The 21,662-nt window shown below is 41.1% G+C and overlaps 1 protein-coding gene across 1 annotated transcript in view; it reads right to left on the minus strand.

The window, feature by feature from the left end:
* Positions 1-21,662, minus strand: part of ANKFN1 (ankyrin repeat and fibronectin type III domain containing 1) — a 108,258-nt gene that overhangs the window by 51,530 nt on the left and 35,066 nt on the right. Inside the window, exons 2-6 of the mRNA XM_050319263.1 lie at positions 18,340-18,475; positions 14,949-15,146; positions 8,044-8,254; positions 3,383-3,577; positions 1,236-1,349 (exon numbers count right to left, since the gene is read on the minus strand). Of these exons, the coding sequence (XP_050175220.1) occupies positions 1,236-1,349; positions 3,383-3,577; positions 8,044-8,254; positions 14,949-15,134 (706 nt within the window). The 5' untranslated portion in view covers positions 15,135-15,146; positions 18,340-18,475. The remainder of the gene's footprint in view (positions 1-1,235; positions 1,350-3,382; positions 3,578-8,043; positions 8,255-14,948; positions 15,147-18,339; positions 18,476-21,662) is intronic.

The following is a 21,662-nucleotide window of genomic DNA, read 5'->3' on the forward strand; positions in this document are numbered from 1 at the left end:
GGGCATAGCCAGGGATGACTGGAATCTCTGACCAGAAGCAGGAGGAGGAAAGAAAGAGAATATGCCTTTTCCAAGATAGGTCCTTCGGGTGCTTTGTGCTTGATGCCAGTGGAGCCTCTGCACTGCCATATCCCACCTTTGGAAGAGCTCCATGAGCTTTTGGACCTCGATGCACTGGGTCTTTCTGAATCTCTCCTGCTGAAACAATCCCTGTGACACCCCCATGGAAACAGGGAACAGGCTCCCCCACCACGCAGCCAGGAGGGTTCTTGCTATGGCTGTGGAAATCTAAGGTAAAAGTACCTCTGAAATGAGTTTTTAGTGATTAATACAAAGAAACAAACACAACAGGAAGCATTAAGAAAGAAACGGGGGGAAATAACTAAGAGGACTTTGAGGGTCCCCACTCCTGACTCCCCTGGGCAGGGCAAAGAAAGCCTCAGATCCTCAGCCCCTTGACTTGGGCTCCCACTTGGAAGATGGAGGTTGTGGCTTGCTGTGCTTAACACTGAAGAACTCACTGTTCCAAACATCTGAGAGAACCTGGAAGTTCCTTTAAACAGGAAATTTTAAAATTTCTCATTTTTTGTTCAAATCTTCAATGAGACTTTTTTTTTTTTCCTTAATGTTGGAATTTCCTGTGGAACAGAAATTCTGTTTTAAAACCATTTCTATTCAACAGGGCTATTCAGATGGAAGCATTTTCTTATTCATTCCACTTTGCAGCTAACTGGTGCCACCCCAAATGTATTGCTCTTCCAAGAACGATGTGGCAGCCCTGGAATAGCTAATTAGCTGGGCTGTATGAAGCCTCTGCCAAAAGTTTCAGCTTCCAGAGGCATTCCTTTAAGGAATGGTGGTGTGGGTTTGGCTTTTGCAAGGATACACATGGTTTCAGAAGCCCACAGGCACCAAAAGTTAGTTTGTGTTTTGTAACTGCTCATCTCAACCCAGTCATTGAGCTGATGTCCCAACCACAGTGAGTCAAGCAAACTCCTTCAAAGCACTCCTGGAGAAAGCTTTTGGTTAATCTTTTTTTTCTTTTTTCTTTTTTTTTTTTAAATAAAAAATCTTGTCTTTGGGGAATCTTGTAAGAAAATTCTGCTTCTATGGCTATTTACTGGGAAAATAAATTCAAACATTACTTGCATTGTGTGTAGATAAATACCTTTGTCCCTTAACCCTCCAATTTTTGTACATTGTTAAGGCAAATGAAAGATGTCTAAATCCAGTACCTTTATACTTGGTCACCACAGCTGAGTTGACACTCAGAGGTTCTTGGAAGGTGACAGTGAGTGATGTACTGCTTGTTACCATGAGACAGACATTGGTTGGCGCCTCAGGGGCTCCTGGGAGAGAAGAGAAAACATCAGCTCTTCAGCACAACAAATCCTATTCAAACAATGTTTCTGAGTCTTCAAAGAACCCCCTGAAAATCACCCTGCAATTGTGAGTTTCGGGTTTTAGGTGTTTGTGTTCTCTGCCTTTTGAGCATTTTAATTAGTGCCCCTGCTAACAATATCCTGCAGACACCATTTGTTTCTATCATGGGTTTTTTTGGCTCCTTTCAGTTAAAAATATCTTCCTGCATATATGTAACCCAATAAAACAGATTCATGCTAATTATGTCAATGAAAAGCCCCTATAAATCTCTTGGGGTGGATAGGAGGAGAGAGAAAGGACATAACCACAAAGAACTAATTAAACCTTTATGGTTTCACTAACAAACTCAAATTTATCAAATAGCAGAAAACATTTTTACATTATTGTGATTCAAAAATTGCAAATTCCACAAATGTTTCCATGTAATAGTTCCAAAATACTGTTGTCAATTGAGGCCTAACATTTTGGTTTAAAAAAAAAAGAAGAAAAAAAAAGCTTAATTCACAGAATATCAATCAGACTCAATTCAGAAATCAAACACATAATGTCTTACTGCTGGGATTGATTTAAAAAATCAGTATATTAACTTTCACTACTGCTGCATTTCCTGTATTTAGTATCTAATAGAAGGAGCACTACATCTGTCTTGAAGAAGTAACCTTAGAATACAATAAATTTGGGGAAATTATTTGTAAGTACATTTATATAAAGATGGTTGTAAAAATGTTAATGGCAATGATTGTATTTCATCAAATAGGATACAGCTAAAAGATCTCCATGTGAAACAATTCAGTCCTGTTTACTCCTTCCCATGGGCCCAAATTCCCATTTACTTTGGGCACACAATCATTTGTATGACTGTTTAAAGTGACTCAGTTTGTGACTGAGCTAATGAAATGGATACCAAGTGGTTACCAAAATTAAGATGAAATTTTCGCAATATTTATATGCAAAATGAAATTTCATTGTTTGACCAAACATTTAGAACATTTCTGTTCCAAAACAGAAAAAGTTTTTGTGAAAAATAATCAAATCACAGCAGAGAAAAGGACCACATCCCCATTCCTCTTCCTGCCTGTTCGTGTGTTCTTTTATAGTCATCTGGCTTTAAACTCTGAACATGGTAAATGAGATCCAGGGGTAAACGTGAAGAGAACTAAGCAGGACAGAATCATTACACCCCAAACCAGGAGTTTGGAGGCCTCATCAATTTATGCAGCCCACTCCTGAGGACACAAGTGCTTGTTGCCCTCAGATATTTGGTCCTTTATCGTTCTAACATCAATTCCCTTCCTGCTCCTGGAAAGGCCTTTTCGTGTTACACCTCAGTTTTCCCGCCCTGACATCCGCAGTGCTGGGAGGGTCAGTCAGTGAGAGCAGCTTTGGGAGGGTCAGTGAGAGCAGCTTTGGGAGGGTCAGTCAATGAGAGCAGCTTTGGTAGGGTCACTGAGAGCAGCTTTGGGAGGGTCAATCACTGAGAGCAGCTTTGGGAGGGTCAATCACTGAGAGCACCTTTGGGAGGGTCAATCACTGAGAGCACCTTTGGGAGGGTCAGTGAGAGCAGCTTTGGGAGGGTCAGTCAGTGAGAGCAGCTTTGGGAGGGTCAGTCAGTGAGAGCAGCTTTGGGAAGGTCAGTGAGAGCATCTTTGGGAGGGTCAGTCAGTGAGAGCATCTTTGGTAGGGTCACTGAGAGCAGCTTTGGGAGGGCCATTCAGTGAGAGCAGCTTTGGGAGGGTCAATCACTGAGAGCACCTTTGGGAGGGTCAGTCAGAGCAGCTTTGGGAGGGTCAATCACTGAGAGCACCTTTGGGAGGGTCAGTCAGTGAGAGCACCTTTGGGAGGGTCAGTGAGAGCACCTTTGGGAGGGTCAGTGAGAGCAGCTTTGGGAGGGTCATTCAGTGAGAGCAGCTTTGGGAGGGTCAGTCAGTGAGAGCACCTTTGCAGGATGTTCTCAGCTGCAGGGTTTACATGGAGAATTTTGGCCCTTTCTCTCACTCACGGGCGTGTTCGTAGCCGGCCTTCATGCGCTGGTACAGCCTCGACCTCCACTCCCAGGCCTTCAGCTGCTTCTCCCTCTCCGTGGTGTCGATGCCCAGACCTTCGTTCCCCACCTGTGCAGACAGCTCCGTCACTCTCTGCTGCGCCTCCTGCACCAGCGTGCTCAGATGCACCGACCTGCTCTCCACGTCAACAACTGCCAAGAAAAGGAGGGGAAAAAAGATTTGTCACCACCATTTTCTTGGTGGAGACAAAATTCTGCAAAATACAAATCCGTGCAAAGCACGTCTAAGGTCAAATCCTCGAACGCTCTGCCTTCCGGTAGTTATCTTGTCATCAAGTGGATTAGAGCCAATTTATACCACTTAAAGATCTGGCCACTTAAGTGGGATTAGCAACATGAATAAATTTAGCACTTTTTTTTTTTTTTTTTTTCCTGCTGGTATTTTCTCATATGCTTAAAAATGTCTTAATTAGACTGAGGTTGCGTATGTGTTTTAAGTTGGTGGGATGTGAAAACCAAACTAAAATAATAACTTTTCTCTCTCCAACCCTTGCTTTGCCATAATATCATAAGCTTTCACAAAAAAAACCTCAACCTGGTTGTAAACACATACAATATATAAACCTCTACAAGCAAAGAGAGATCTAATTGACAAAATTAAGAATGAGAGTTTTGTGCCTGAGGGCCATGGCTGGTAGAGAATGGATCCCTTTCCAGGTTTTTGATGTGCCAGTTTTGCCCATGTAATACCTAATTAGTCCTCTGAACAGGCTGTGAGCAGCTTGAGACATGGAGATTTTTTTTTTCTCTGGTGCTCAGGATATTTTTAATTTGATGTTTAGCAGTTCAGATTGCCTGTGTGAACTACTGTGGGCTACATAAAGGTGAAAATGAAGATCACGTAGGTTACAAACTAAAATAGGATTGATTTTAGCCCAAGTTCACAAGACTGCCCTAAACCAATTATAAAACCTCCCTGATTATACAGTGAAATGTGGTGAATCAAGTAATATTTTCATAATTTCTCGTAGCCTAAAATTGTTAGAACAGTTTGCAGTTTGGAAAATAGGACTTGTAACATTGTTTAATCTCAAAAGAAATGCAAGTACTGATTGGATGTTCAATATGCAGGGAATTGTGTACAGGAGAAGGAATGCTGAAATCCCAGAAAATAACTGGTGTCTGGTGTTTTTGCAGAAGAGCTGAGATAGTCCTAATTTAAAAGGCCTCTGTTTACCAAAACCAGTGCCCTACCACATGCAGCTTCTCTTAGCAATGGTGGGGGCTTGCTATGGAGGGACAGCTCTTGTTTCCCCAAGGATTTCACAGGAACAGCAGGAATCTTGCACAGCCTGCACTGAGCACTGATTTGCACAAGCCAGACATTTCTGAAAACATCAAATTGTACCAGATAAAGCACTGAGGCTCTGACAGGTTTTTGACATCAAAACACCACAGGAGCGAATATGTCTGCAGATACAAACGTGCTATTTCCAAACTGGGATCATATGGGACAAATCAGATTGGAAAAGACCTCCTCTAGTCCAACCATCTTGTTCAAAATAGGCTCAGCCAAGAGGTCAGACCAAGTTACTGAAGGCATTATCCAGTCTGGTCTTGAAAACTTTCCAGGATGGATGAAGGCTTTACATCAGCTTTAGGCAACCTGTTCCACTGCTTCATTCTCTTTATGGTAAAAAGAGTGTTTGTTTTATCCAATCTGAACTTCTTATTTTAACTTTCCCCCCTGTCTCTCATAACTGACAGTCGAAGTTTAGCAGAGTTTGAGAATAACCCTATGGACTGCTGTGAAAACTGCCCTGGCATCTCTAAAGCCACAGGAGGAGAGCAGAGAATTACCCAACACCTCTGACATCCAAAGGGCTGTTTTTGAAGGAGGTTTGTCTCTAAGACTTTGCTTTCAGAAGCTGGCTTGCAGCCAACCTTCTTAAGTTGGATCATTCTTCATATGGACATCAGGGACATATGGCCAGGCTCGCTGGAATCTGCTGCTATCCTCAGAACTGCTTGTTTACTGGGAGGCCAAAGGTGATAGGATTTCCTGGATCCATGCCTACAATAAGTGTGCAACACATCTGACAGCACAACAGGCCTGGGGAAGGAGATTTTATGTGCCAGAGCTTCAGGTGATTGAGAATTGGCATTGGCTCAAGTTCTCACCAAGGATCTGGCTCTATCTGTTTAATCAAGATTCACATTCACATTTGTCAGGTCTTGGAAACGTGTCCAATCAGCCAGTGGGAATTTTAATCTTATTTTTCATTTGGGTTCACATGAACAAGCCAAACCATGAGTATCTGATGAATAAGAGTAACTGAAAAGATAACACAGTGGACTTTGCCTCCTCCCCAACTAAATTAATATTTTAAATGCTGTACTCCCTGACTTTAGTTGCTCTGTGTTTAAAAGATGTTGGGTTCCTGTTAAAAGTTACACAATCTGAGCTCCATGTGGAGATGAAGATCACAGTTTTACTTTCTATTGCTTTATCTGCTGCTGTTCCTCTTCCAGGCAGAAATCCAAGGGGTACAGATGGAAGTTATTTGTCCTCCAGATCCTCTTTTCTACAGCATTAGGCTGGGGGCTATAATGAGATTTCAGCTGGATCACTACACCTAATATAGTGGCAGAGCAGGAGTTTTCTCTGTAGGAAGCACTTGGAATGGGGAATTCCTCTCTCTTGCAGCCTCCCAGCTCTGTGCATCTGTCCTATAACAGTTCTAATCAGATCAAGAGATGCTTGTGTGCAATCCCCAAATTGGGTGGGTCAGGATTTTACCCTCCTATTCAGCTCAGTTGCCCACCACAGAGAAAGGGAAATGCTCCTGCTGGGTGCTGGGTCATGTTCTTGCAGCTCTGAGCTGATACAAACAGAACAGGTTTGGTTTGAACAGGGTTGGGTAAGTACAGAAAGCAGATACAAAGGGACTGGTATCAGTTCCACGGGAGTTAAGCCACGCACAGAGGTGCTGTGAACCCTTGTTTTGAGGGCTGAAAAAAACTTTCTGCATTTTGCTCTCAAGTAGCAACTGCAAACCCTCCAGGTAAGAAACCCAAACCAAACAATCGTTTGCTTTTTATTGAGAATGCTTCATCCATTATTTCAATCAGAAAAAACTAAAAATCAAGATAAGTGAAGTGGAAATTTGGTGGGTATATTTTGAAATGGAAATGAGGTGGTTATATATTCATATTCTCTGTGTTCATAGGCATGTTTGCATTAATTACAGGAAATGAATACTAATTTATGATTGCCCCTGCTCGCCATCAGACTGCATTTATTTACAGATGAGGTCAATGAAAAATTAGTTTAGTCTTTTTTACTGCTGTTTAGAACACTCAAGACTGTGTTTTCCTCTAGATTTGTCATGGTTAATGAATGTTTCTTCAGCAGTCAATCATGTACTCTAAATGCTGTCACACTTTTTTTTAAAGCCTCAGTCATGAACCATGACAGAAAAATAAACAAATAAATATAAAACTAAAAAACTCTTTTCACTGAGCAGCTACACTATGCAAAAACCTCCAGGGAGGGTTAAAGGAGGCCAGAATAAATGATAATATAAGTGCTGTGGATATAGAAAAGCAATAAAGGTGTACCAACACTGAGGGTCTGGCAAAAAAAACTCAACATGCACATGCACACACACTCTGCAGTGAAAAAAACTGGCAATGTTAGTAGCCTCAAGGTGCAATTTCCTGGAGCACTGAGATTGACATGCCAGCACTAAATGTTGTTAATTTAACTAACTTCAAATTAATGGCAGAGTCTGCAGTGGCCGAACCCCTCAAACACAGTCTCATTATAGCCTTGCTGGGAACGTCCTAAATATAGGCATTGACAGTTCCAAACAAATTCTCATACATCGGGGTATTTTTAGACCCAAGTAAGGCGTCACAGTTTGTGTCATGGCATAGGGTTGATTAATTGGGTTGGTAAGTCACCCTCCAACCCGCAGATTGGGCATAAAAGGGCCCACGGAGGAATACAAAGGAGTTTTATAACTACAATGTGTAGTTATGAGCAGTATTGGTATTCCAGTGAAGCGAGAAGGTTTGGTTTGTGTTCAGGTTTTCTCTGGTTCGGTAGAACTTTGAGATTCTCATTTAAGTGGGATTTTAGGCCGTTTGAAGACCAGGAGTGAGGAATCTCTGGGTAATGGAAATTATAGATTTCCACACAACTGGTCTCCTGAAGGCAGCCTAGCCAAAATCAAAAGGATAATCAAAATAAACCAAAGTCTAGACAACCCAGCATCCTTTCATTTTTGATAACAAACTCTACATTTCAGGCCATGATCTTTGGATCACTCAGTCCCTGTTTCTGCATTTTTTAAGATTTTTTTTTTTCTCAGTATTGGTATTAACTCAGCTGCCCAGTGTTAATCACATTAGAAGCTCAATCTGATTCATCGCTTGGTGTATCTGAGATAGAGAACAAAAATATCTCCTGAGCATGCATTCAACAAGCAGATATTGCTGCAAACATCCCCCAGCACTGTGGTACTGTGCTGTCATCATCATCCTTATCATAAAACCAGGCAATTTTGGTGCATCATGTAATTACTTTCCCCAAACCACAGCAAACTTGATCTCCTACAGGCAATTATCGAAGTCAATTTGTGCTCTTTACTTACAGTGTGGGCTTTCCTTTGCCCCAACATGCAGAAGGGTCTTAGCAATAGGGACATTATTTGTCAAAATGGCAATATCCAGAGGAGTTAGTCCCTCACTGTTTGGTGTGTTCAGGTCCAGTTCCTCCAGTGTGTATTGATAAAGAAGAATCTGAACAGCATCCAGATCCTGCTGTTCCACGGCCTCAAACATTGCTTCGTTGCACTGGAAATTCTGTGTATCAATGAGAACAGAAATTCAGTAAAACTTTTCAACTGTTAGTGCCTTAAAAATAAATGGAGAAGATTTGTGTTTTGTGAGATTGCTGTCAAATATTGATCCTCCAGTCCCAACTATAGGTTCAGTTAGAAGAAGGGCAATTGTTTGCAGCAGAATTGGGCTTGGTCTGCTTGAACTTCATGCAGGTCCATGGGAAGATTCACGTGAGGTTCAAACCCATATGAAACAAACCCATGCTTGTGTAGACATCTGTCCTGTAATCAAATTATATCAGCAACATTATATGTTTTCAGTGTGAAACAGGATGCTACACTATGATTTTGTCAGTGTCTTGGACTACTGAGTTTTGAAACTCAAAATTTAGAGTAAAAATCTACAAACTCAGGTGATCAAAATCCAAATCAAAGAAGCTATTCTGGAGGAAAACCTTCCCAGTTCCAGTGTGAGCCAGCAACAGGTATTGACCATTTTCCCACTTCGGTCATTTAGAGGTGTTCATATTCTTGTGTTTAAGTTGTAACTGGAAGAAGCTTTGAAATACATAAAAGGATGTAGAAAGGAGACTGAAAAAATTGACTACCCCTCAAGCAGGGAGAACCACTGAACCTTTTCCTTAGCAACATCAAGGAGATAAAAAAGTGGTATAACACAAAGGCACCTATTGTTCCTTAATTGAGCTGGGGAGAAGCAGGTGCAGGAGAGTAGCATGGCCTGCAGGTTTCTGTTATGAGAACATCCTTCTGGAGCTACAGTAATGTCATGTTATTTGCCAAGATTCTTTAAATTCTCTCCCAGTGTCCCATGGCCATAATTACCCAATAGGGTTTCTTCCCTCTTTGGAATGAATTAGCAGGAGCAAGAGGCCCAGGCAGGCAAGAAGGGCTCAGCATGCAGAGGAGCTGAGATCTAGGTAGATCTGCTGTGCTCATGGGCAGAGTTAAGGAATTGAAAGGATCAGAGAGCAAGTGATCTGGATACAGGATGTAAACCTGCTCCCTGTTCTCTGAAACCACATGGAGGGACCACAGAGAAAATTCTTATCACAGAATGTATTCTTTATTCCGTGAAATAAATATTACATTGAAACCGTCTTCTAGTGTGATTAGAAATTAACATTTCAACCACACCGAAACTTTGTTTTCTTTTTTAAATCGATGTGGTTTTGTTTGGCAGATCCCTGCCTGAGCTTTGCTGTCAGTGAAATAACACTTTCTGAAAGAGCACTGACCTGCTGGAACATCTTTTGTCTCCTAAAATTGATGGGCTAATGGTTTGCAAGCAGTTCTGGAAACGAGAGTCCACAGCTACACCTTGGAATGTGATAGTTCTGGAGGGTTTTTTTTCAGGTGTGCTTGAAGTTAAAAGTGTCTTCAGAAGTTCCCAGGCCTGACAGGGATCTCCTGGTCAACTGTTTGGCATGTGAAGTGTTGGTGCCACACTAAGAAATTGCAAAGATCATGTTATCTAAAAGTTTTCATATGGACTCCACCTGTGCTGGATATCAGGGATCAGCAGAACAGGAGGGCAGATGGACACTGGATGATCTTTACCCAAAATTGCCAGTGTAGAGAAATGAGATTCCCATTCTAAATGGTTTCTAAGGATGAGAGGAACTATGCAGGAATAAAGCAATTCTGGGACAGTCGTGCTGACTTGGGAATCTCCTTTTAGACACTGAAGTACAAGACAGCTCATGCTGGAGAGAGATTTCCATGCAGAATAAAAAGATGCCACCTAAACATCAGTGCTAATCCCGGGGCTCTGCCAAATCCTTCTCTGGATTGCAAGATTCAAACTTAATTTTATTGTCAAATACTTAGACCACACTTCAGTGTTAGGTGTAAGACAAAAATCTCAGAAAAAGGGAGAGTTGGATGGTGAGCACCTCGATTTATCATTCTTTATCCACCCCTCTGTTCAAGGAAAAAAATTGTCTCTAAGGTCATACACTGTCATTAGTGAGAGCACATGTCCAGAAAGTGTTAGCAAAGAAGACAGCACATATCTGTCTTATTATAAGGTGAAACTTAGAACATGACAGAACTTTTTACTGCAATGCAGCAATATTTTCTTTTCCTTCCAGTAGCTCCACACATCTGATGTCTTGCTTACATAACACCTTGTAATCTTGCTATCAGAGACCTTCCTCTTATTTTGGTGTTTTGCCCCTACTCTGAAACATGAAGTGATCTGGCTAGAGATTACAAGAATTTTAAGTAATTTTAATTATTAGTAAAACATATTTTATTTAATAATATTATTCTGATTCTTGCTGTATACCATCAGCTCCTACTACTGATATTGGAAGTTCTTCTCTACTGTTGTTTGTGGAAATACAGGATAATTTTGCTTCAGAATCATCTGCATTTTGATCCAATCAGAAAACAAGCTAAATCATATTACTCTTGCAACTGATCCCATCTAGGAAAATCTACTTTTTTAGCAGTAAATTAATCAAGAGCTTATTACAAAGGGAATTTGTTGAAGGAAACTAAATTACTACATTAAGTCTGCATTTCTTTTAGTTAAGTTCATTTTTGGAAACAGTCTGAGAGCAGAACAAAAAGGTAAAGCTGTCACTGAGTGACAGGAATGTGGTTACTTCTCTGTTCACATTTTCCTTTCTCTGGCACATGGTTTTCCCTTTTTTTTTTTCTTTTTTTTTTTTTTTTTTTTTTTTTTAAACCAGAATAGTAATTCTCTTTTAATTGGCTTTACATATGTGCACCAAAGTTAAATGAGTTAACATTTGTGGAGTGCTACCCTAAGTGCTCAGTACCATTATTTGGCTTTAATTCCAACTTTGTGTGAGACTCAGGAAATCTTGTGCTACATCTCAGGAGTTTCTTGCATTATATAAAACAAAAATTCCCTGCTAAATAATAAAAAAAGAGAGATGGTTAACTTTGGTTTTACTGCTAAAATTAACCCAGATTATGGCTTGCAAAGGCATTTGATCCTTTTCAAATATATATACACCCACTTTAACAACAGATATTACCTATCTGACTGATTATTGTAGAATTATTTGAAAAACTTTGATTTTGATTGTGGGTTTTTTTGATTCAGTTATCAAGATTTAGACCTGCCCAGATGCATCTTTGGATTTTTGCTTGCCAAGTGAAATACCTGAAGTATTTGTGAAATTTTGGCCCTAAGTAAGTTGCTGAACAGAATCGAAGCACATGTTTAAGTTAATTTGTCATAAACACTCTTGCCAACTAACCTGTTGGCAAGACTGTTTCAACAAAAGAGACAAAATAAAAGCAAATTTCTATTTCTTCATTTCATTAGAAATCTGATTGAAAAAGCTGCACTGATTTAAATGAGAAACAGCATGAATATCATAAGCTACTTCGTCCAGCTCAAACAATTATGAGACCAAATTACAAATATCAGGTTTTCCAAATGAACAATTCAGACACAAGCAATAGGCTGAAATATGTTGGCAAGTCTTGTGACTTCCAAGAGTGTAAAAACATGGGAATTGTGAGATGGCCTTTCTAGCTGGGCATGCACAGAGCAGTGCACATCTAACCTTGCTGGATCTTTTTCAGTCAAAAACATCCTGGAGAGGCAGCAAAATATCTGCTACATCTTCAGCCCTGACAGGGAACTGCCCCATTCGGAAGTTTGCATCCACCGAGTCCAGAAAAATATTCTCCACACCTGACCAACTTTTCCCCACCTATTTGCTCTCACATAGAAAACAGAAATGTATTTGAAGATTATATAGTTTTCTGCAAAAAGCTGATTGTATTCCATGTGAAAGGCTCTCCAGGGTTTTTCAGATTTCTGCAGCCCAAGGATAAGAAATCCAGACAGGGGTAAGGGGCAATATCTTCAGGCCCAGGTGCTCAGTTTTAGTCCAGCTGGTATTGTCACAAATACCAACAAGAGCCTTCTGATTTCTGCCTTCATTTACCTTTACTAGATAACTTTCCTCTGCTCTGAAAGGACAAAACCACTGAATTCAAAGAGAAACTGAATCACATTTACAAGTGATTGGGAGAAATTTAGGAGCAGTTTTTACGTTGCTTTTTCCTTGACTCAGTCCTGCAGCCTCTAATCATTAGCTGGACAGCTGTGCTATGTGATTAATTTATTTAGGTGTTACTCTGATGCACAAATGTATATACTGAAAAGGACTACAGTATTGCTTTGCAGTAAGTAATAACCATGTTCCAGTAAGTGATTCAGTGCCAGAGTGTTTAGAAATGCAATCTTATGTAGCTTAATTAAAATGAAGTGCCCCTTTCAAGCTATTTGCTCTAGGTTTGACTGAAAAAGTCCACTATGTGCTACTGGAGTTGGAAAAAGTGGTAAAGTAATTTCTGCAAAGACTTGTTTTGATAAACATGAGTTCAAGAATAAAGCTATTTTGGGACATTGCTATGTCTGCAGCAAGACAACAATTTACTGAATGGAAAGTGTGGCACAGCAAGAGAGAGTGGAAAGAAAACTCTTCACTAGCCAAAGCTGAAAGAAAACAAATTCTAACAAATGTTGTTCACTTGTCTGGAGACATGATTTTACTCATCGACTTCGCTCTGGGGCACAGAAACTCAATGATTAGAAAATACATCAGTCAGCAACTTGACCTGGAATATTTCCACCCCTCGCTATTTATTTGTAGGGAAAGCTGGGAAAACAACAAGCAGGATGGAGAGAATGGCATCCAGACCCTCTTGAGTTCAGTGGGAATGTGTTCACTGAGTGTTGTGGGCACCAGCTCAGCCCCCAGGCTGGCAGGACCTACAGGTACCTCTGCTCGCTGTAGGTCAGCAGTGATAAAAGCTGTGACACCCCCATGGCAGTGGGGTGGGCTGGGGAAACAAAGTGAGCACAAGTGAGTCTGTATCCCATTAAACACCACCCACATCACAAGGTGAAATCGAGTCTCACAGCTGTGATGACTGATTGAACAGGCACTCCCAGCACCTGACAGATCTGGAGCGAGGAGGGACAGAAGTGAGACTGTAAGTAGTTGGCGTGGTTAGCAGAGGACTCAGCCCTCAGCAGCAGTGCCCTGCTCCTCAATCTTCTGGCTGGGCTCATTGGCAATTTCTCTTCTCATTAGTTAAGTATGACAGAAGATCCCATATTTGAAGGAATATGTAATTTGAAGTGTGTATTTGGAGAAACACTGGTCAGAAGATATGCTGACAGACTGGCATTCATTCAGTCTGCATGTCAGTCTGCTCTGGCACGGTCCCCAGCACTACTTTATCCTCCTTGTTCCCTCACTTAGTCACACTTAAGCTTGCAATTAAAGAAAAAAAAAAAGGCAGGAAAAGATAGTGCCTAAAAAAATTCATCTAAAGAATCTTTTCCCACAGTTCATACTTTGAGACCCCAATTGAAATCATCCCTACAAACTGAAAAGCATCTGGAAACCCACAGCCTCAAAAAGCGCAGCTGTTGGCTCCCATGCAAAGGCTGCTTTCCAGCTCTCAAGCCCTGTTTGAGTTTCAGGCTTCTCCTGTAAAACAAGAATCTACTGGCTCTGGCAGAGCTGAGGGAAGCAGTGACAATCCCCTGCTTCCTTCAGGTCGTGGTTTTTCTTCACAGGAGAGAGACAACAGTCTCCATGGGTCCTCTGACTTCAAGGAAGGCAGGATCCTCGGGGATAGCATCTGCCACTTGATTTTAAAGTCATTTTCAATTCTTGCATTGATTCATACAATATGTCTCATACATAATACAGATTTGTGAGTGTTAAAGGAGTCTAGAGTGGGCTTTTTCCTTCTGACAAAATGTAATATTTTTGTTATCTGGCCCAGCCACACTCAGAGTTTACTCCTGCACTGTGCTAAACATCTGCTCTAGTGTAGCACAGAAGTGGTTCCGAGAGGCATCTGCTGGTGCATTCACAGACACTGCCATTAGTCACTGCTCTTCAGAATTGGAGAGGACCTCTCTCCTTCAAAATAAATAATTCAGAGGAGAACTTGAAGAATGTTCTTCCTACTTATGGAAAAGGGGATTTTTTTTTTTTTTTGGCAATATCAACAGCAGGTTCATCTTCCTCCAGCAAAAAGTTCTGCTGTGCACGGAACTTACATTGTGGTGTTATTTCAGGGACACTCAGGCCATCCTTCAGAATTTGTGCACTGAGGGTTGTGTGCCTTCATCAGCACTGGCAGAAACAGGAGCCCCTGTGAGGATTAAGTCCAGCATGTGCTTTGCAGTGCTGGCAGCAGAGTGCTTGGCTGTGATTTGGGTGGGGTGCTCAGGCCAGACTGCTCCATGTATGATCTCCTTCTTCCACAATCTTAACTAAAGGCCATCCCCACAGTCTCTGAACAACCTTGCATTTATCTGTCATGCCTGCAAATTCCACTTGCTGTGTTGTTTGGAAAAACGGGAACCTCTATTTAAGCCATCTTCGGTTTAATTCACATTTGGTCACATGAATGCCAAATTAAAACCTTACTCCTAAAATAAAGCATCATCACTTGCATAAGGCAGCCTGTCCTTGGCCTTCAAGAAGGGCAGCCTTCTATTTTCAAATAAAAGCCTTACAAATGACTTACAAAGGGCTTACGGACGGCAAGGCCGTGAAGAGCACACAGCGCTGGTGGGGGAACAGGAGCGAGACGATGAAAACCGCGCAGATTAAAAGCAAACCGATCGAGGGGATCAACAGGACAGTAAACTGGCGAGGTGGTAGAGACCAAGTAATTACCATGGAGGTCTTGCGGAGGCTGAGGCGGTCGGAGCGAGCTCGGAAATAGGCCTCGTCGAAGGACGTGTGGCTGCCCTTCAGCTTCTCCGACAGGTTCCGATAGAGCCGCTTGGCCGCGTTGGGAGAGGAGGGCATGCTGTGCTTCTTGGTCTGGAGGAGACTCAGGCTGTGCATTTGCTGGGTCATTTCTGGGAGTTTCTAGAAGAGAAGCGGCAGCTGCTGAACGAGGTTTTGCGACACCGCCGCTCGGGGCTGTGGCAGTGAAAGGCAAGACTGCTGTGGTTGGAATCTCACCCCTGGTCTATCAACACTTAGAGCCCACGTTTTTGGGCTTTTCCAATGGCAAATTGCTCCTCGTGGAACATGTGTGGGGAGGGGGAATTAAGGAGGGCAAAAATAAAACAGACCACTTCAAAATTACTCGCTAATTTGTGTAAGGAGAAAGGGGGTTCGATGAATGAGGAAAACAGCCTTTTTGCAGAGTGAGTTCTGGTGTGGAGGTGTCAGAAAAAATGACACTCAAATTAAATGTTGCTGTTTACAGTTTCATACTGAGTGGTTTCTTCCTCAGTTAGTGGACAGGCAGTGGTTTTGTCTGTATATCACTTTATCCTGCTCTGTGTTTGCCCTCTCCATTCAGACCACAAACCCTTCCAAGAGGGACTGCTGCCTTTTACTGCCTATCCTAATGAGATTTCCATATTATCTCATAATTAAACAATACTTTCTATGCTCTATGATTACAGTAATTTTTCCATATTAGGAAAAATTGAGTTAATATTTAACTCTGGAAGTACTTTATGTGGGAATAATTTTGCCTTTCTGAAGGGAAGCTAAGAATCAGATTTGACCCAACTTCAGGCATAAGGAATTATCCCCAGGGATCTCAAAGTAAAAAGGTGAAAAAAATGCACTATTTCTTCACATTTCCTTCTTTCTTGTCTATGTCTTTCTTTCTCACTTGTACACTGTGGTGAGCAGACACCCTGAGCACAAAAGTATCTGATTCTGTGTAATCTCAGGTATTCTCCACGTGCACAGGGTATTGAAGGGAGACCAAGTCTCTGAATGAGGAGAGACAGAGTCAACACAATTGTCATATGTGATGAGAAGACTTTGTTAAATTAGAGCAAAAGTGTGTGCAATCAGGAGGGAATTATGTGAGCTGCATCCCTGAAACCAGTGTGCAACTGTGGATATGATGAGAAATGAGCTTTCTGGGACTCAATACTGCAAAGATTTTGGACTGATTTTCTCCGAGTTTATGGAATAAAATGATTACCTACCTTCCACTTTTCTATGTTATTAGTATTTTAAAGAAACTCAACAATTTACCAAATTTAATAATAATGTAATTCTCAGTTACTTAGAGTAACACTTCCAGTTTCTATTTTTATATAGTGCTACAGATTATCCCACATAAATTTCTCTTCTTACATCTGTTTTCAGGAATTTCTCCCAACCATCAGTGAAGCATGGGTCGAGACACAGTCCCAAATTGTGGATAAAAATAGACCAATAATTGCCATAGGCATGTTTGCAAAGGAAGTTTCAATTTCCCAAAATAATTTGATTTCAAGAGTGCAGTCATTGAATACCAAATACCACACAGTCAGTAGTAAACTCAGGAGAGAGAGAACAGTTTGCATTTACCGTGCAAACCTAAACACCCTCAAGACTGTCCCTGTTACACATGGAAGCTTTGTCAGTAGATGGCCAGAGCAGACCCCCAAGACTGAAACACATGTAAAATGACAATGGAATCAATTATAATCTCATCAAAGTTTCTATTAAGTCTAGAGCAGGTGAGTCTGCAGCTTAAAAATTGTAGCTACTCAACAATAAAACAGGTGGCATCTTTGCCATCCACACAGAACTGGGGCATCACAAATGACTTGAAATGCAGAAATGTTTCCTGTATACTCACCATCAGTATCCTGGATTAGTGCAGGGAATAAACACAGAACAATAAAGCAACAGCTGGAATAACATGCTGCAAATGAACTGCATTTTTTCACCACTGTACTGAAACAATAAGATGCAAAATGCTACTGCAGATTATCATACTTAGCATGTTTTCTAGTCACACACAAGATATGAAATGAAAAACAGAAAGTTAGGTTGCATATTCTGGAAAACTTTCTGCAAGTGTGATCTTATTATGGTGTAGAAATAACTCCCAGGAGAGCAATGTGAATGAAATAGGGCAAAAGCATGGATAAAAACATAACAAGAAATAAGGAAAAAAACCATCTTGATTCCCATGATTCTATGATGGCCAGCACTGGGGGGTTTTAGATGTTGTCATTTTGTTTTTACATAAACTATTTAATGAGAACAGTTTTAGGCTCCATTTAAAGTTACTAATTTTGGATTTTTTTACAACTGAATCCTTGCCTCAACAATCAGTGCAGTCCTGAAATGTGCATTGTCTGGATTGAAATAATAAATCCGCCAGGTGGAATGCACTTAGCCTCAGGATAAATCATTGTCACAATGAAAATTGTTAGAGCACATCAAAGACTAAGTTAGAAACAGGAGATGGCCAGAACTGATCCATTTGATTTTTCACCTATGGAAGCCTCTGCACAAAGCTGACACAGGTCAGGATGAAGAAAGGACATCTTCTGGTTTGGAGATGTGTGGTCCAGCTTGCATTCCCACAGCAATTGGAGAACTGCAACAAGCAGCACAGCCCAAGGTTTCTCAGTACAAGGCAGAACCAGACAGAATGACAACAGCAGCTCCCCTTTTAACTGCTCATAATTAGCAGCAGTTTGCATTTCCAAGAATTAAAACCCACAAAAGTCTTATGGCAGCTCCCTGGGGAAACAGTTACTGCACAACCCTGGAAATACCCACCAAACCAGTCTGGTTGTGTGACTGTCACCCTGCCTGTACCAAACCAGGGACCGAGGGCTCCCCACACACATTTCATGCTGCACATCCTGTAGCTTAATCTCAGTCATCGGATTTCTGCTTGCCCCTCTAAGCACTGAAGTAATCATTTTATTCCCCCCAATCAGGGTGCTTTCAAATTAAAATTCAAATACAAATGAATATGAAATAGTTGCCCTTATAAAAGCTTTTTTTCTTTTAATTGCCAAATACTGACCTAATGTCCATGTCCTTTTAAAAAAATATTACAGAGAGAGAAAAAAAACCCCAAACCTAAATTATACCTCACTCTCTCTTGTCTGTGGCACACATATGCAAAACTACATAGACAGGTGCACTGGTAGGGCACAGAATAACTGTAAAAGCATTAACTTCAGATTTTAGGAAAACACAACAGATGAGAAACCACTCCACACTGTACGTTTATGAAACCATCTTACACTTGAAACTAATAATTAAGAATATATGCATTAAAGAGTTAAATTTGACTTACCAGCTTAGGCTGTCCAAGGCAAAAACGTGAACAAGTTGCTGGTAATTGTCCACTGTCTTCCTTCAATGAATCACATTAGCTTTGCTGTCTCTGCTGGCTCAGCCTCTGGGCAGAATGAGTAAACCTCTTCCTTATACTGCATGAATGATCAGATATGGAAAAGCTTATTACTAGTAATTACACAAGTCCAAGACTGCTGATAAAATCTCAGAGCAAGACAGCATTCAAAGCAAATCGTGTCGTGTCACAGGTAAAATGTTTGGTGCCTTAACTGTAAACGAGTTACCTGTGCAGCTCTAGCAGTGCCTAATATGGGAAGCTCTTGTTTCCATGTCAAAGATGCCATGAGTCCTGTGTGCTTTTAGCTTGTTGTAGCCTTCCAAACTGATCAGCAGCACAGTGTGCAAGGAGAAAAAAGAATTACAGCCAGAGTAAAGCAAACTGCGATTGTAATTAATTTGCCATGAAATATGAGCAAAAAGACATTAATGCATCCATCTTCATGCAGTTGGCTTTGTGTTAAAACAATTAAAAGGGGGGGGGAAATCACAGTGCTACACTGAGTGCAGTAATGCTTGTTGCATGTGATGTATTGTTCCTTCTTTCTTGAAGCACGCTACCACTACAGCTGTCTGCAATCATAGCAACAAAAGCAGCAACCATAGCCATAGCTGTGGGACATCTGCAGGATCATTGGAAAGCTCCCAGCCTGAGCAGGTTATGCTTAAGAAAAAAAAAGATTATTAAATGAATAAGAAAAACAAACTCTGCTGAAACAGACCCTGTAATGTCTGCATTAGCAGCTTCCAAAATAGTAGAAGGGTGATATTGCAAAGACTAATTTATTTTTTTTACTATAGAGCAAAAAATGCAAATGCAGGATCCCACAGAAAGCCACAAAAATGTTGCAAAGTCAAATATGGAACAGGTATACTCGGAATTCTAAAAATAGTCAGTAGGTGATAATCAAAGAGAAACAATAATATAGAAAATCATTTTCCTTCTGGACAGTCCACTGGGTTAAATTTGTGTAACCAGAATGCTCCTGTGTAACATCTGGCAATAGAAAAGAATTAAAACACACTAATTCCTAGGTCTGTCATAGTCAATGACCAGTAACATCTACAGAAAAGGTATTTTTCATTGCTTTTAAGGGGATACCAGAACTAGAGTTACAGTCTGCTGAAAAAATTTCCCTGGTTTTATTCAGACCCTATGCTTGATCATTTGGAAAATACTGGAAAGCTCCCAAAATCTGGTGATCAGCCTGATTCTACCACCTTTCTGGACTCAGTTAAGGATGCTGTGCCTCCTACCAAATAGCATCCTTTTGCCCAGGTAGCTGAACCTAAAATGCAGTCCCAGGCCTGATGTTTGTATGTAATGGAACTTGAACTTAGTGTATATTTTTAAATCAATCTGGATATGGACCAAACTAATCTGTGAGGGTTTTTTATATGCACACATGCATCCATATACATGTGTGTATGTTGACATGCACAAGTATTTATCTCAAGGACATAACAAGAATATCAAATGCAACTATTTACATGTTTTACTGCAGCAGAGAATTGCAAAGTGCTATGACAACACACTATGAACAACATTCCTTCTCCTGTCCTGTGAAAATCACAGTGTACAGGATTCTCTCTTTTGTTCTGCCCCTCCTAAGGATCATCAGTCAGAAGGAAGCAGGACAAGCTGACTGAGGTCACTGCTCCTTGCCAACAGGAGGAAACTGGAAGTCTTTTAAAAAACCACCAAATACCTCTCTAACACTGAGATACTATCTGGAAAAAAGCATGCTGAAAATCTGAGAGGTTTAAATCAGTTCAAATTAAATGTAAGCCCCAAAAAAATCCATTTTAAGTGCTGTGCTAAATAGGGATGATTCTTCTGAGTCCAAATACCCGATTAAGGCTTTTTGGTCTTTATGGACCCCACCTATGGAGCTCACATGGGAAGGAATTCTCCATTTCCAGCTGCTTTCAGGAATAAAACTAAAGTGAGTTTACTGAAACCAGTCTATTCTTGAACATTTTCTAGAGGTTTCTCAAAGTAGTCATTCATTTAACCAAATAAAAACATTTAACCAGATAAAAACATGAGCTGGATTATTAAAAATTATTAATGAGTGTGTATAAGTAAGTGCAAGAGGCCCTTACATCTCATTGTGGAGAAGACTAAAAGACCTGCAGAAAATCAACACCTGGGTTTATGATAAACACAGGGAAGCAGATCTGTTAGTCTGATCTTGTACTGAAATTTGTTTGTTCTCAAGCCTTTGATGCTTCCATGAGTTGACTGGGAGATGTCAGCCATTTATTGCTGTACTTGCTGATATTCCACACTTATCAGTCAAACAGTATTTTGCTGGCTATACTCACACTGCTGGCTTATAGAGATTTTCATTCCACGACTGATGACTCTACCTGCAGTGCACACCGTGAGCTGATTCCACAAGTTGTTGTTATTATTACTATTGCTAAAGCTCCACATTTTTGTGAAGGTGTTTGTTTAAGGGGACATTTCGTTCCGAGAGGCCACCCAAGTTGTCTGATTCACCGACACTGTCACCAAAACATTCGCCCTCTATTGATCTCAGCTTTATACACCACTGATATTTTTGTTGTTGTATTGGCCATTAGCTCCATGTAGCACATTCTGCTCGTTTCTTCACTGGGACGTTTCTGGGATGAGGGAGGCGAGGGATGAGGAGCTCTCAGCGCTGCTCCTCGTCCCAGGTTTTCGCGTCCTCCATCGTTAGGTGGCAGCGTTCGCCCAGTTCTCCAAAATCCTGGAGTGGTCCCTGGAGCAGCGGCCACACAGGGACCGCCTTGTCCACAGCACACGGTGTCCAACTCTTCCTTGCAGATGGCATCCCACGTCCTCCATCCCCAGAAACATCCCCGTGTTTTATGTCGCAGAGAATGAGTTTGGGAAAAGAACATTTGGTAGACCGGTAGTCTGGAAACTGGGTGGGAAGTTTGGAGCAAAGGATCTCACGTGGAGCCTGACTCTTCTTCCAGATCAGTCCATAACAAAGCTCTCATCATCGTTAAGAGACAAAGCCGTGTTTTAGGCTGTTCATAATCCCCCTCAAAGAACAAATATTGCTCAGTTGTCAGATCTGATATCAGGCAATGGAGCCAGGCAGATTGGATACCTGAAAATGGGATTCTCCAGCCCCTCTCCCAAAGTAGCGTGGTCAGGATAACTCTGTCTGGCATTGTACACTCTCTCATTTTGAAAATCTGTGACTAGAAAGGTGGTTAAAATGACTCTGTTCCTCAAAACAAAATTTTGGGGTGATTTTTCATACA

This window comes from Myiozetetes cayanensis, unplaced genomic scaffold (genome assembly GCF_022539395.1).
Source record: "Myiozetetes cayanensis isolate MyiCay16 unplaced genomic scaffold, myiCay2020 scf22, whole genome shotgun sequence".
Lineage (NCBI taxonomy): Eukaryota > Metazoa > Chordata > Aves > Passeriformes > Tyrannidae > Myiozetetes > Myiozetetes cayanensis.